This window comes from Mauremys mutica, chromosome 20 (genome assembly GCF_020497125.1).
Source record: "Mauremys mutica isolate MM-2020 ecotype Southern chromosome 20, ASM2049712v1, whole genome shotgun sequence".
NCBI classification, from domain to species: domain Eukaryota; kingdom Metazoa; phylum Chordata; order Testudines; family Geoemydidae; genus Mauremys; species Mauremys mutica.
The window spans coordinates 15,400,424-15,414,988 of record NC_059091.1 but is presented as its reverse complement, the minus strand read 5'-3'; the positions used below and the strand labels follow the sequence as shown (position 1 = coordinate 15,414,988).

At 51.3% G+C, this 14,565-nt stretch overlaps 1 protein-coding gene across 2 annotated transcripts; it reads left to right on the top strand.

Annotated features, from left to right (window-relative positions):
* The first annotated feature begins 725 nt into the window (after positions 1-725).
* On the top strand, positions 726-13,263 carry LOC123353748 (macrophage mannose receptor 1-like). 2 transcript variants are annotated; one of them, XM_044995148.1, is made up of 8 exons: positions 726-863; positions 1,178-1,282; positions 1,676-1,780; positions 6,713-6,775; positions 7,550-7,960; positions 9,498-9,643; positions 11,420-11,532; positions 12,492-13,263. In XM_044995148.1, exons 1-8 carry the CDS (start codon positions 776-778, stop codon positions 12,616-12,618), a joined length of 1,158 nt encoding a protein of 385 aa, XP_044851083.1. In that variant the 5' UTR covers positions 726-775; the 3' UTR covers positions 12,619-13,263. The 2 variants fall into 2 exon arrangements, with proteins under 2 accessions (XP_044851083.1, XP_044851081.1); XM_044995146.1 differs by having other exon boundaries at positions 6,650-6,775.
* Positions 13,264-14,565: the final 1,302 nt, after the last annotated feature.

The following is a 14,565-nucleotide window of genomic DNA, read 5'->3' as shown; positions in this document are numbered from 1 at the left end:
AGACTGTGCAAGGGAGGGTAGCTTCTCCTCACCTCCCTTGCTGGCTTATGATGAAAATGGCTCAGTAGACTGTGACCCTTGCCTCTAGAGAGAGAAGGGCTATGTGGAGGGTCACGGTGAGCCTCTGAGGCTAGCGAAATCTGTCAGGAAATGCAGGACCCAAGGACAGAGCTTTGTCACAGTATATATGGGGCAGAGAAGAGCCACAAGAATGATTTACCTTAATTTTTTTTTAAGGGGTGACTTGATTGCAGTCTATAAGTACCTATGTCAGGAACAGGAATAATGGGCTTTTCAGCCTAACAAAGAAAGGCATCCAATGGCTGGAAGTTGAAGCTACACAAATTCAGACTGGAAATAAGGGGTACATTTCTTGACAGTGAGGGTAATTAATCATCAGAAGAATTTACCAAGGGTGAGTGTGGATTCTCCATCACTGACTGGATGCTTTTCTAAAAGCTCTGCTCTAGGGATTATTTTGGGGCTGTTCTTGTTTTGTGTTATACAGGAGGTCAGATGATCACAGTGGTTCCTCTGGCCTTGGACTCTATGAATCTGGGAGCAGGCGGAGGCTGCACAGACTGGCCCTCCAGCCCCAGCTGGGAGGAGTGCCCGATCTCTACAGCGTTCCCATCAAGGGACTGCCTCTTTAGGCCCCCTGCTGCTTTTCTCCCTCCCTCCTGGAGGCCTTATCAGCTGGCAAACACATGTGAGCAGCCCAGTCAGTTGGCAGGGCTGTGACCGCACGGGACTCCCAGCTGCACAGTCTGGCCCCATGGCCTGCAAGGCAACATACAGCAATGTCGACATCATTGAACCAGGACAAGAGGAGCCGTGGGGTTCTGAGCCAAGGGAGAAGGCAGGTATGGAGCAGCCGGCACTCTCCACATGTCTCTGATTAAGGAGCATTGGGCCTGGCCAGTACCTGCAAGGAGCCCCCACAGGAACACCTAGGATGCTGCAGGGAGTGGGACAGCACTCAAAAGGGGGTGCTTTCCCTTGTGCAGTGCTAGAGGGTGCTGTGCTGCAGGAAGAGGGTGGGGTTCAGTAGGGGGCTCTGTCCCCTGGCAGTCTGTACTGGCCCCTGTGCGGTGCCGGGGACACTGACAGCCACGGGGGGGCTGTGGGTGCTGATGGAGCCGGTGGGGGAGCTGTCACCCTGTACTTCCCTCTCTAGCTGTCAGCGATGTATACACTGAAGAGGAGAGCCAATATGAGACGGCCGACCCAGCTGTTGGAGCAAGGAGGAGGCCGATGGAGCAGCGGGAGGCTCGGGCTCCAGGTAATGGGTTTGGGACTGGCTGGCAGGAGAGTCAGATGTGCTGGGTTCTGTTCCTGGCTCTGGGAGGAGACCGTGATCTAGTGGGTGGGGGTGGGGCTGGGAATCAGGACTACTGGGGTTCCCCTCCCCAGCTCTGGGAGGGAAGTGGGGTCTAATGGTTAGAGTGGCTAGAAATGGGAGCTGGGAGTCAGGACTTCTGGGTTCCTACTTCGGCCACATGCTTGCCACGTGGTCCATCTGTTCACTACTCTGTGCCTCAGTTTCCCATCCATAGAATGAAGATTGTGCTCCCAGAAGTGGGGAATTCATTACTGGAGAGGGGTGTGCCCTCTGATGGATGCTCTGACTGTGAGGGCAATGTGCTGTTTCCATGTTGATTTCCCAACCCCCTAGAGTGGGAGTGGAGACTGGGCCAGCGGTGGATTTTGGCCTGCGCGACTGTCCTGGGAGTCTCTGTGCTGCTGAACCTGCTGCTCCTCACACTTGGTGTTGTCCGATGTAAGTACTTCCCTCCCTTCACTCACATTTGCATGGATGTCTCCCATCCACTGTTAAGTTGATGAGGCTTTCCGGGACACTGTAGAATTGTCCCACCTCCGCTTAGACAGCTCCTGTGCTGTTGAGGAGGAAGAACGGCCCAGGGAAGCAGAGCAGTCAATGGGAGCAGAGGGAAACCTTCCCGTAGTTGGGACCCTCCTTCCAGATGGTGCTGGGGTTGCCTCTCGCACTGAGGTTGCCTCTCCGGGGGAGGGAACTCCAGTTTCTAGGAAAAGGCAGGTGTTAGTAATGGGAGATTCGATTATTAGAAATGTAGATAGCTGGGTCTGTGATGACCGGGAGAACCGTATGGTGACTTGCCTGCCTGGTGCGAAGGTTGCGGATCTCTCGAGGCATCTAGATAGACTTATGTGTAGTGCTGGGGAGGAGCCGGTGGTCGTGGTACATGTAGGTACCAATGACATAGGGAAGGGTAGGAGAGATGTCCTGGAAGCCAAATTTAGGCTGCTAGGGAAGAGACTGAAATCCAGGACCTCTATGGTGGCATTTTCAGAAATGCTCCCAGTTCCACGCGCAGGGCCAGGTAGGCAGGCAGAGCTTCAGAGTCTCAATGCGTGGATGAGACGATGGTGTAGAGAGGAGGGGTTCGCGTTCATTAGGAACTGGGGAAACTTCTGGGATGGGAGGAGCCTATACAGGAGAGATGGGCTCCACCTAAACCAAAGTGGAACCAGACTGCTGGCACTAAACATTAAAAAGGTTGTAGAGCAGTTTTTAAACTAGGAGATGGGGGAAAGCCGACTGTTGCAGAGGAGCGTGTGGATCGGACACAGACTTCTCTTAGGGGAGAGTCTGATGATAGAGAATCTCTAGGTTATAGTCAGGAGCAGAGGAATGAGAAGTATAATGTAAGGGCCGGATCAGATGATAAACAGTCACATAAAAAAGAATCTGGCACATCAGAAAAAGGCAGGCTAATAAACAGGGACAAGTTTTTAAAGTGCTTGTACACAAATGCCAGAAGTCTAAATAATAAGATGGGTGAACTAGAGTGCCTTGTGATAAAGGAGGATATAGATGTAATAGGCATCACAGAAACCTGGTGGACTGAGAGCAATCAATGGGACACAATCATTCCGGGGTACAAAATATATCGGAAGGACAGAACAGGCCGTGCAGGGGGAGGAGTGGCACTATATGTTAAAGAAAGTGTAGATTCAAATGAAGTAAAAATCTTAAGTGAATCCACAGGTTCCATAGAGTCTCTATGGATAGAAATTTCTTGCTCTAGTAAAAATATAACAGTAGGGATCTATTATCAACCACCTGACCAGGACAGTAATAGTGATGATGAAATGCTAAGGGAAATTAGAGAGGCTATCAAAATTAAGAACCCAATAATAGTGGGGGATTTCAATTATCCCCATATTGACTGGGAACATGTCACTTCAGGAAGAAATGCAGAGATAAAATTTCTCGATACTTTAAATGACTGCTTCATGGAGCAGCTGGTACGGGAACCCACAAGGGGAGAGGCGACTCTAGATTTAATCCTGAGTGGAGCGCAGGAGCTGGTCCAAGAGGTAACTATAGCGGGACCGCTTGGAAATAGTGACCATAATACAATAGCATTCAACATCCCTGTGGTGGGAAGAACATCTCAACTGCCCAACACTGTGGCCTTTAATTTCAAAAGGGGGAACTATACAAAAATGAGGGGGTTAGTTAGACAAAAGTTAAAAGGTACAGTGACTAAAGTGAAATCCCTGCAAGTTGCGTGGGCCCTTTTTAAAGACACCATAATAGAGGGCCAACTTCAATGTATACCCCAAATTAAGAAAAACAGTAAAAGAACTAAAAAAGAGCCACCGTGGCTTAACAACCATGTAAAAGAAGCAGTGAGAGATAAAAAGACTTCCTTTAAAAAGTGGAAGTCAAATCCTAGTGAGGCAAATAGAAAGGAGCACAAACACTGCCAACTTAAGTGCAAGAGTGTAATAAGAAAAGCCAAAGAGGAGTTTGAAGAACGGCTAGCCAAAAACTCCAAAGGTAATAACAAAATGTTTTTTAAGTACATCAGAAGCAGGAAGCCTGCTAAACAACCAGTGGGGCCCCTTGATGATCAAAATTCAAAAGAAGCGCTTAAAGATGATAAAGTCATTGCGGAGAAACTAAATGGATTCTTTGCTTCAGTCTTCACGGCTGAGGATGTTAGGGAGATTCCCAAATCTGAGCTGGCTTTTGTAGGTGACAAATCTGAGGAACTGTCACAGATTGAAGTGTCACTAGAGGAGGTTTTGGAATTAATTGATAAACTCAACATTAACAAGTCACCGGGACCAGATGGCATTCACCCAAGAGTTCTGAAAGAACTCAAATGTGAAGTTGCGGAACTATTAACTAAGGTTTGTAACCTGTCCTTTAAATCGGCTTCGGTACCCAATGACTGGAAGTTAGCTAATGTAACGCCAATATTTAAAAAGGGCTCTAGGGGTGATCCCGGCAATTACAGACCGGTAAGTCTAACGTCGGTACCGGGCAAATTAGTTGAAACAATAGTAAAGAATAAAATTGTCAGACACATAGAAAAACATAAACTCTTGAGCAATAGTCAACATGGTTTCTGTAAAGGGAAATCGTGTCTTACTAATCTATTAGAGTTCTTTGAAGGGGTCAACAAACATGTGGACAAGGGGGATCCGGTGGACATAGTGTACTTAGATTTCCAGAAAGCCTTTGACAAGGTCCCTCACCAAAGGCTCTTACGTAAATTAAGCTGTCATGGGATAAAAGGAAAGGTCCTTTCATGGATTGAGAACTGGTTAAAGGACAGGGAACAAAGGGTAGGAATTAATGGTAAATTCTCAGAATGGAGAGGGGTAACTAGTGGTGTTCCCCAAGGGACAGTCCTAGGACCAATCCTATTCAATTTATTCATAAATGATCTGGAGAAAGGGGTAAACAGTGAGGTGGCAAAGTTTGCAGATGATACTAAACTACTCAAGATAGTTAAGACCAAAGCAGATTGTGAAGAACTTCAAAAAGATCTCTCAAAACTAAGTGATTGGGCAACAAAATGGCAAATGAAATTTAATGTGGATAAATGTAAAGTAATGCACATTGGAAAAAATAACCCCAACTATACATACAACATGATGGGGGCTAATTTAGCTACAACGAGTCAGGAAAAAGATCTTGGAGTTATCGTGGATAGTTCTCTGAAGATGTCCACGCAGTGTGCAGAGGCGGTCAAAAAAGCAAACAGGATGTTAGGAATCATTAAAAAGGGGATAGAGAATAAGACTGAGAATATAGTATTGGCCTTATATAAATCCATGGTACGCCCACATCTCGAATACTGTGTACAGATGTGGTCTCCTCACCTCAAAAAAGATATTCTAGCACTAGAAAAGGTTCAGAAAAGAGCAACTAAAATGATTAGGGGTTTAGAGAGGGTCCCATATGAGGAAAGATTAAAGAGGCTAGGACTCTTCAGTTTGGAAAAGAGAAGACTAAGGGGGGACATGATAGAGGTATATAAAATCATGAGTGATGTTGAGAAAGTGGATAAGGAAAAGTTATTTACTTATTCCCATAATACAAGAACTAGGGGTCACCAAATGAAATTAATAGGCAGCAGGTTTAAAACAAATAAAAGGAAGTTCTTCTTCACGCAGCGCACAGTCAACTTGTGGAACTCCTTACCTGAGGAGGTTGTGAAGGCTAGGACTATAACAATGTTTAAAAGGGGACTGGATAAATTCATGGTGGCTAAGTCCATAAATGGCTATTAGCCAGGATGAGTAAGAATGGTGTCCCTAGCCTCTGTTCGTCAGAGGATGGAGATGGATGGCAGGAGAGAGATCACTTGATCATTGCCTGTTAGGTTCACTCCCTCAGGGGCACCTGGCATTGGCCACTGTCGGTAGACAGATACTGGGCTAGATGGACCTTTTGGTCTGACCCGGTACGGCCTTTCTTATGTTCTTATGTTAAGAGGGCATCTCTCCCCCGATTGCCCAGGATGCAGCTTCTAGCACCCACTTGGTACACTGGCAAACAAGGCCCTCCATGCTCTCTCCTTTGCTGCCCCCCACACCTGGGAGGATCTCCCTATAAACACCCACAAAGCCACTGCATTATCCTTCTCTGCATCCCTCCGCAGAACGCTCCTCTGCTGAAATGCCTACAGAAAGCATGACAACAGTCAGACAGCTGATGCACTGAGCCCACGGCCCGTTGGGCTGACCAATATTGTCTCACTATTTCCTTGTATCTCCCCATCTGTGTCTCTGTCCCCATTTCTTGACCTTGTCTTATTCAGATTGTGAACTCTGCAACAGAGACCATCTGTTTGCTCTGTTTGTACAGCGCCTAGCACCATGGAGTCCTGGGATAGAGTCTGGGACACCATAATACACCAATAAATAATGCCCGGTGCCCAGCTCAGTGGGGTCCTGGGCCATGATGGGCTCTGAGGCACTACTGGAATACAAAGAAAGTACCATCTTCCCCCTCTCCCCGCCTGGGCCCCAAGGCTGGCCAGGCTGGGAATGGCCTGTGTCTCATCTGACTAGACCCCTCATCCCTCCAGGATGGGGCTAGAGGGAGCTTTCCTGGTTGCTGCAGCGTGAGTGTTACAGCCAGCCAGGAGGGGCTCTGTCACAGGCTCGGGGGTAGGGGGGTGGGGAGACAAGACTGCTATGGATGAGCTGGCCCTGCCTTTGCGGGTGAGCTAAGGACAGTCAGAAGATCCAGCCTGCTTCCAGTAGACAGTAGCTCTGGGCACTGCAAAGACTGCTGGGCCGTGTGCCCAGGGCAAGGGCAGAGATAAGGTGATCTGGTGCCTGGTGGCTCCTGTCTCCCCAGTGTTTCTCAACACAGCTGCTATGACATGGCCGAGACCACTGGTGATGTTTCCATCTCCTGCAGACATGGAGACGGCCAGCACCCTTGAGAGAATGCAAGTGGAGAACCAGCTGCTCCGGAATGTGGGTGAGTTTCTGTGGTGGCGAATCCCAGAGCTTTGGCCACATCTGTGCCCAGCTGGCTCCACACGCTGAGCTCCCAGTGGCCCCTGTCTCCCAACACTTCCTGAAACTGTGGGGCTCCGGAGTCAGGTGGACTGGCCCTTCCTCCCTCCCCTCACTCCTTTTGCTGGGTAGAGTTGCCAGGTGTCCGGTCAAAAAGGGGACCTGTCAAATGTCCAGTCAGTACTGCTGACCAGACACTAAAAGTAACTGCAATCAGCCTCCCTGCTGAGAGGGCAGGAAGAGCAGCAGCTGCTGACAGAGAACTGGCTCCCAGATCCTCGGCTCCAGCCTCTGGCTCTGGGGACAGTCCAACCCACTGTGACCCTATTTCTTCTGCTTCAACCCCTTGCTCCAGTGACCACCCCCGCCCTCTCCACCCTTCTGTGCCCTAATTGTCCCCAGCCCCTTGCTTTGGGGACCAGTGCTCCCCCTGCCCTGCTGTTCCACGATTGCCCCTGGCCCCTCACTCCAGGGACTGACTTTTTCTGAACCAAAGCCCAGATTGGGCAGGCTCTGCAGCAGTTCCTCCCAGCCCAGCTCTGCAGGTGGCAGGTAAGTCCTAGGGGAGGGGGAGGCAGAGCAGGAGATAAGGCCTGGGTGGCAGGGAGAGGCGGGGCAGGGGTATCCAGTTTTCAGCAATTCGAGAGTTGGTTTGGGGCTGGGCCCTGTCCTCGCAGCCAGGCTCCCATTGCTTGTGGTGTCCCTGCCCCAGCACTTACCCCCTCTTTCCACCTAGGCTCTCCAGCTTCTGGCTTCTTCCTGATCTACAGTGAGTCACACCAGCTGTGCGTGGATGTGACCGCTGGTGGCTCCCTGACAGCTGCGCCCTGCACCCCTGGCGCCCCCAGCCAGCACTTCCAGTGGCTGTCTCAGGGCCAGCTGCTGAGTGTGGCCCACCAGCAGTGCGTAGCTGTGCCAAAGCGGCTCAACCGAATGGCTGTGCGCCTGGAGCCCTGCAAGGCCCACAGGGAGCTGCAGCACTGGGAGTGCCGGGCAAACGGGCTGCTGGCCCTCGCCAAGGAGAACCTCTACTTCAACTATGGCAACAGCCAGAGCCATGTGGTGATGCTGTACACAGGGGATGGGCCCTGGAGCCGTTGGGTCGTCTATGGGAGCCATGAGGACCTCTGCTCCTGCGCCTGTCATGGTGAGTTCCACCTGGCCCTGTGGCCTTCACCTCAAACACGCCAGCCAGTGTCTCTCCCTGGCCTAGCTCCAAGCCATGACAGTGCTGCCCATGTACCTGTCCAGCAGTTCTAGAACAACTTGTATAGTGGGAGTGCTGACAGCCACTGACCCAAACTGTAAGCCCTGTATATAATGGACACCACTTCAAGCCGTACCCCCAGCATCCCTAGTTCCAGCAGCTATGAACCTGCCCCACCCACATTCTAACCACCAGATCCCCACTCCTATCCCAAAGCTGGGAATAGAATCCAAGAGTCCCATCTGAGATCATCCCACCCTATGGGGTTTCTGGGACTCCTTTTGCTGAAAATGAGGACAAGGACTGTCTGGTCTCCATTAATGGCTGCCTTGTCTCAGGAGCTCCTGTCCCATGGGCAGGGCCTTCACGTCCAATAGTTGCAGGCTCTGGATCCTCCCTACAGAGCTGTGCTCCATTGTAAATGTGACCCAGATGTTACAGATATCAGCCTGAGTTGGCTCTGAGAGGCAGGGAGCTGCCCCTGCAGCATATCAGTGGGGAGATGACTCTGAAATCTAAGGCCCTGTAAGGCCTGGTCTAGCTGCGCTGAAGTCTGTGGGAGCCTTTCCATGGAGTTCAGTGGCTGAAACCAACCCTTCCACATTGCCCTTAATTTGTTCACCCTCACAGGGCTCCGTCCTAGTGCCCCTTGCCATCCTGCTGACTGCAGATTGTGCTAGCTGAGCCACCAAGCGACAAGCCACCCACTTGGGTCAAATGCAGCACAGGGGGCAAACACAAGGACAGCCCACACCCCTGCCCCATCCCGTCCCACGTGCTGCTTACCCTCTAATTCCCAGCCTTCTGCTGTGATTATTTGTGTGGCTGCATGCTGGCTGAGCAGCCTACAGGATCTCTGCTCACGTTAGCCCTGCCACTGGCCCCTGTGGCGAATTTGCCTGCTATCCTGCTTCCTTCTATGGCTCAGCCCATTGAGGTGTATGAATTCTTGCCCCAGGATGGGGTTAAGTCCCTGGGGCAGCACTGGGTGGCATGTGGAGGTGGGGGGGGGTCTGTATCCAGAGCATGGGTGTCTCCCCTGGGTATTGGCACAGGGCTAATGGGCCCCAGAGCTAATGAAGGCCATTCCAGTGACTTGCCTTGGGTCCAGGGGCTGCATCTGGTTGGCATGAAACACTGAGCTGGGGGTGCTGCAGCCTTCTATGACTGTACCAGCGTGTATGGCTCCATCTTAACCCAAGAGGAAGGGGGCAGAGAGCAGTGCATGCTGGGATCTCTAGTCTCTTTAGGTTGCATCTCCACATTAAGGCTTTGCAGGGTCTTTGCTCTAGTCTCAGGTGCCAAGAGGAGCAGAGACCTGCTGGCAAGCACCAGGGAGAGGGCAGCAGAGGCAGACCCAAGAATCCAGGCTGCTGGGCTTCCCTGCTAGTCTCTGCAGACTGCCCTTGATCCTGAGGCTGCCTGGATATTCCCCTGCCCTGATGACTAACATGGTCCCTCCTCCCCTTGCCCTCAGTCTGCACCCCATGTCGCAGGGGGTGGACTTTCTTCCAGGACAGATGCTACTTCCACTCCTGCTCCCTGGGCACCTGGGATACTGCCAACCGCTCCTGTGCCTCTCTAGGTGCCCTGCTCCTCCAGGTGACTAGCTTTGCTGAGCAGGTGAGAGATGACCATGTGTGGGGCAGCAGGGTGTCCTGGGGGTTATGGGGGCACTGGGGTATAGGGGGAAGCATGGGAGGGGGGAAGGCAGATGGGAGGAGCTGGGGAAGGGATCCAGGAGCAGAGTGGGGAGCTAGGATGAGTGCAGCCTGAACAGTGACTCAGCAACAGGGAGGGGATCCTGGGTTGGAGGCAATAATTAGAGGGGCCAGAAGGGAAGAGAGCCAGACTGGGTGGGGGAGAGAGCCCTCTGAATCCCCTCGTTCTCACTGGAGACCCAGCCAAGGTGTGAGACCAAATTGCCAGCCAATCAGTGAAATGGATCACAGAAACAACTGGCTGCAACAGTCCCTGCCCCCACCAGTGCAACAGCCCTTCCCCCTCACTGGGTCCCCTCCTGTCACACTGTCTGGAGTGGCTCACAACCATGAGTGCCAAGCTCAGGGCAGACTGTCAGTATGCAGGGCATACACCCCAAATTAGCTGTACATTCAATAGTTAGATATCACCAACCAGTTAACAAATGTGAACTCCTGAAGCACTACACCAGTCTTGCCACAGACAGTTCTCTGGGGCTCCAGTCTATATTGCCAGCCAGGGCTAGTGAGAGCTGGTTGCCATACACCAAAGATCACAAAAGATACTGGTTGCTTCCAGTCCCAAGAGACCAGTCACTTACCCCCAGTCAATTTGTACCTCAGATCTCACACCAAAGACAATGCTTGTAGCCAATCCAACTGGAAACTAAGGATTTATTAACTAGGAAAAGGAAATGAGATATTTGCAGGTAACGTGTATACACAAATGAGTTACAGTCTATGGTTCCAAAAGGTGGCAGAACTGTAGTAATCTGTCCACTGAATGCCTTTTAGGGCCAACCCAGCTTGACTTGGGTCTCTCTGCTCCTTTTTCCTAGCTCCAGCCCTGTGAGAGTCCAAACAGCAAAGATGAGAATTTCTTGTGTCCCTGTTTTATTCCCCTCTTCCAGCATTCAAGCTGATGGGATGGGCTTTCTTACACGTAGCACCTTCATGGGTGTGAGAGGGCCATCTCTTTGGATCATGATGTTCCATAATGACCCATTTTGTTTTTGAGAGTCCTTCCAAATGGGCGGGGAACCATTCTGCCTGACTGGGTTCATAGGTTCAGAGCAGGCACTTTTACAACTAAGTAAAACTTACATATCACCTTATAGCATGGGATACAAACAGTACAAGTGAAATTAAGGCGTGCAGCAACTTACAAGCGTTCCATAGAGTCTAAACCCAGCTTTACAGGTCTAACAGCTGTCTTGAACAATACTGACCTACAGGTCAGCTGGTCTGGTTTCCAGCTATGTATTTGTCAGTGCTCAGCTGACGCCTGTAGCCTTGACAAGAGCTGGCACTTGGTCTGCCAGCATCACACAGCCCATCCCCCCCCTCGCTGTGCTCCCTCCCTCGGCCCCTCTCCAGTTTACCTCATTGGGCAGCAAGAGCTGCAGAGGGGAAGGTTCTTGCACTGTGGGGAGGATTGTGGGGCTGCCACAAGTCGAGGAGAGAGATGCCATGAGCAGCAGCAGACACTGCACTCAGCAGGTCCCTCCCAGCTCAGGGCTTCTGGGGGCCAGCGTAACCCTGGCACCATGTCATATTGAGCCCCTGCTTCACCACTTATCCCTGCTGAAACCCCACAGGCAGCACTGGGGCCTGTCCATGTCCAGCAGCCCCTGTGCTGCAGGGGTGAGTGGAGGATGGGGCGCCAACCCCAGAGTAACACTATTATCTCTGACCTCAGGCTCACATCGTGGCTTCCATGAAAGCACCATCCTCCTGGATGGGCCTCACGGACCAGGCACTCGAGGGGGCTTGGATGTGGGTGGACGGGACTCACTCAGCAGCCAATGCCAGGTATTGGAGACTGTGTCTGGGCTGAGAGGCCCTAAATAGCCCAGAATAGTTGGAGCCATAGAGTGGGGAAAATGTCCCTCAATCCTGACATGCAGCCTCCTGCTGTTCCAGACCTGGGTTCTCCCCAGGGCTGTCCCTAGGGTGGATGCAGGGCCGAGTTTCTATCTGCCAAGGGGTGCTCCCCCTGGCTCTGCCCAGGCCCCGCCCCACTCCACCCCTTCCCCCAGCTCCCCTCCCCACCCTGCCTCTTCCCACCTTGGCCCCGCCTTTTCCCCATCCAGTTCCACCCCCTCCCCCCAACATGCTGTGCCCTTGCTCCTCCCTCCTGGTCTCCCGGCTTTAACTTGCCTGGTGTAGTTGATCCTAGTATCTCTCACCTCCCTGCTGTCCCACTTTGGGAACTGACACCCCCCCCACCCCCGATTGTCCCTCTGGTCCCTGGGGTGGGATGTGAGGAAGCAACTTCCAGGAACCAAGTCATATGGGACAATGTTTGTGGGGGAGGAGCTGAGGCCATGGGGAGTTCTGATACCCCCACCTGACTATGCAGAGATGCTCTGGGGGAGAAGTGAGATGGGGATTGTCTCCTCAGTTCTGCCCACTCCAGTCCCTGCAAGCCCCAGTCCCTATGACACCTGTGGCCCCCAGCACTCCCCCACCCACACTGTGGGGGTCATTGGGCAGAGTAGGCGGTCGCAGGAGGCCACAGGCGGTCATGGGGATTGAAGGGGGCCACAGCACAGGTGTCATGGGAACTGGGGCTTGCAGGGGCTGGTGGCTGCCATGAGGCAACAGGGACTGCAGGGAACATGGGGACTGGGAGTCACAGGGGCTTGTGACTGCAGGGGGGTGATGGGCTGGGGACTGCACAGTCTGGTGGCTGTGGGGATTGTGGGGGTCACAGGGGTTGTAGCATTACCAGCCCTGCTCTACCTTGTTCTTCCTGTTTTGGTTTCCAGCTATTGGCAGACAGGGGAGCCCAATGGCGGGCAGAAGGAGAACTGTGCGCTGGCACGGCAGGATGGGCACTGGTATGATGCCCCATGCACAGAGCAGCATCACTGGGTGTGTGAGGGGGAGCTCTGAGCCTGCTTGGACTAGCCACCGAGCAACCTGGCCAGGCTCTGGCCCTCCCCCTGCCCCACCCCTCTGTCCCCCACTGTGACCCAAGGACCTCTTGATGCCAACTAGTTGAGGGTACTAGGGGTGCAAGCTATATGGACTGGTGATATTTAAGGAGTTGTGTATCTGCACAAATATTATATTCTTAAGGTCTGTGTCTAGGTACTGGCCATCGGGAAAGGGGAAAAGCAGATTTTCTTTCAGGCAAGAAATGTTAATCTCTCTGCCTGTTTGCATGTAAATCAAGTACTGTATGGTTCACAATGGGCATCCACTCAGAAGTCTGAGCTGAATGCTAATGAAGAATTGTGAAATCTTCGAAGAGAGGAAATTAACAGGAGGAATTAAACAGCAGGAGTTATAAGAACATAAGACCAACCATACTGGGTCAGACCAATGGTGCATCTAGCCTAGTATCCTGTCTTCCAATAGTGGTCTATGTCAGGTGCTTAAGAGGGAATGACGGAACACGCAATCATCGAATGATCCATCCTCTGTTGTCCATAACCAGCTTCTGGCAAACAGAGGCTAGGGACATTCATAGCATGGGGTTATGTCCCTGCCCATCCTGGCTAATAGCCATTGATGGACCTATCCTCCATGAATTTATGTAGTACTTTTTTTAAATCCTGTTATAGTTTTGGCCTTCACAACATCCCCTGGCAGAGTTCCACAGGTTGACTATGCATTTTGTCTGTTTAAAATCTGCTGCCTATTAATTTCATTGTGTGACCTCCAATCCTTGGTTCTCCTCATTATCCTGTTTAGGGGTAAGACAAGAAACTTTTGAAACTCTATCAGGGTGTGGATTAGCCCCTGGTATCCTTCACTCTGTGAGGACAAGCTATCAGCAGGGGATGGGGCAGGCAGGAGAAGGGGTCTCAACCAAACTGGTTGAAAACACAGAGAGAGAACTTGGGGTAAGCGTGTAGGAGACAGGAGACTGCCTTGAGAATTTAAGTTTAGACCTGTGATGGACTTCATAGAATATTAGGGTTAGAAGAGACCTCAGGAGGTCATCTAGTCTAACCCCCTGCTCAAAGCAGGGCCAACCCCAACTAAATCATCCCAGCCAGGGCTTTGTCAAGCCAGGCCTTAAAAACCTCTAAGGATGGAGATTCCACCACCTCCTTAGGTAACCCATTCCAGTGCTTCACCACCCTCCTAGTGAAATAGTGTTTTCTAATATCCAACCTAGACCTCCCCCACTGCAACTTGAGACCATTGCTTCTTGTTCTGTCATCTGCCACCACTTTGAACAGCCTAGCTCCATCCTCTTTGGAACCTCCCTTCAGGTAATTGAAAGCTGCTATCAAATCCCTCCTCTCTCTTGTCTTCTGCAGACTAAATAACCCCAGTTCCCTCAGCATCTCCATGTAAGTCATGTTCCCCAGCCCCCTAATCATTTTTGTTGCTCTCTGCTGGACTCTCTCCAAATTGTCCACATCCCTTCTGTAGTGGGGGGACCAAAACTGGATGCAATACTCCAGGTGTGGCCTCACCAGTGCCAAATAAAGGGAATAATCACTTCCCTCCATCTGCTGGCAATGCTCCTACTACTGCTTAGCCAGTCGGTCCCCAGCCTGTAGCAGTGCATGAGATTCTTCCTTCCTAAGTGCAGGACTCTGCATTTGTCCTTGTTGAACCTCATCAGATTTTTTTTTTTGGCTGAAGCCTCCAATTTGTCTAGGTCACTCTGGACCCTATCTCTACCCTCCAGCATATCTACCTCCCCCCCAGTTTAGTGTCATCTGCAAACTTGCTGAGGGTGAAATTAATCCCGTCATCCAGATAATTAATAAAGATATTGAACCAATGTTTTCCCCAGGAATTGAAATTAGGGGGTGTGATGTTGCAGTCTATATGGTTTTATAAAATATGCTAATGAGTGAATATAATGTAACTGAAATA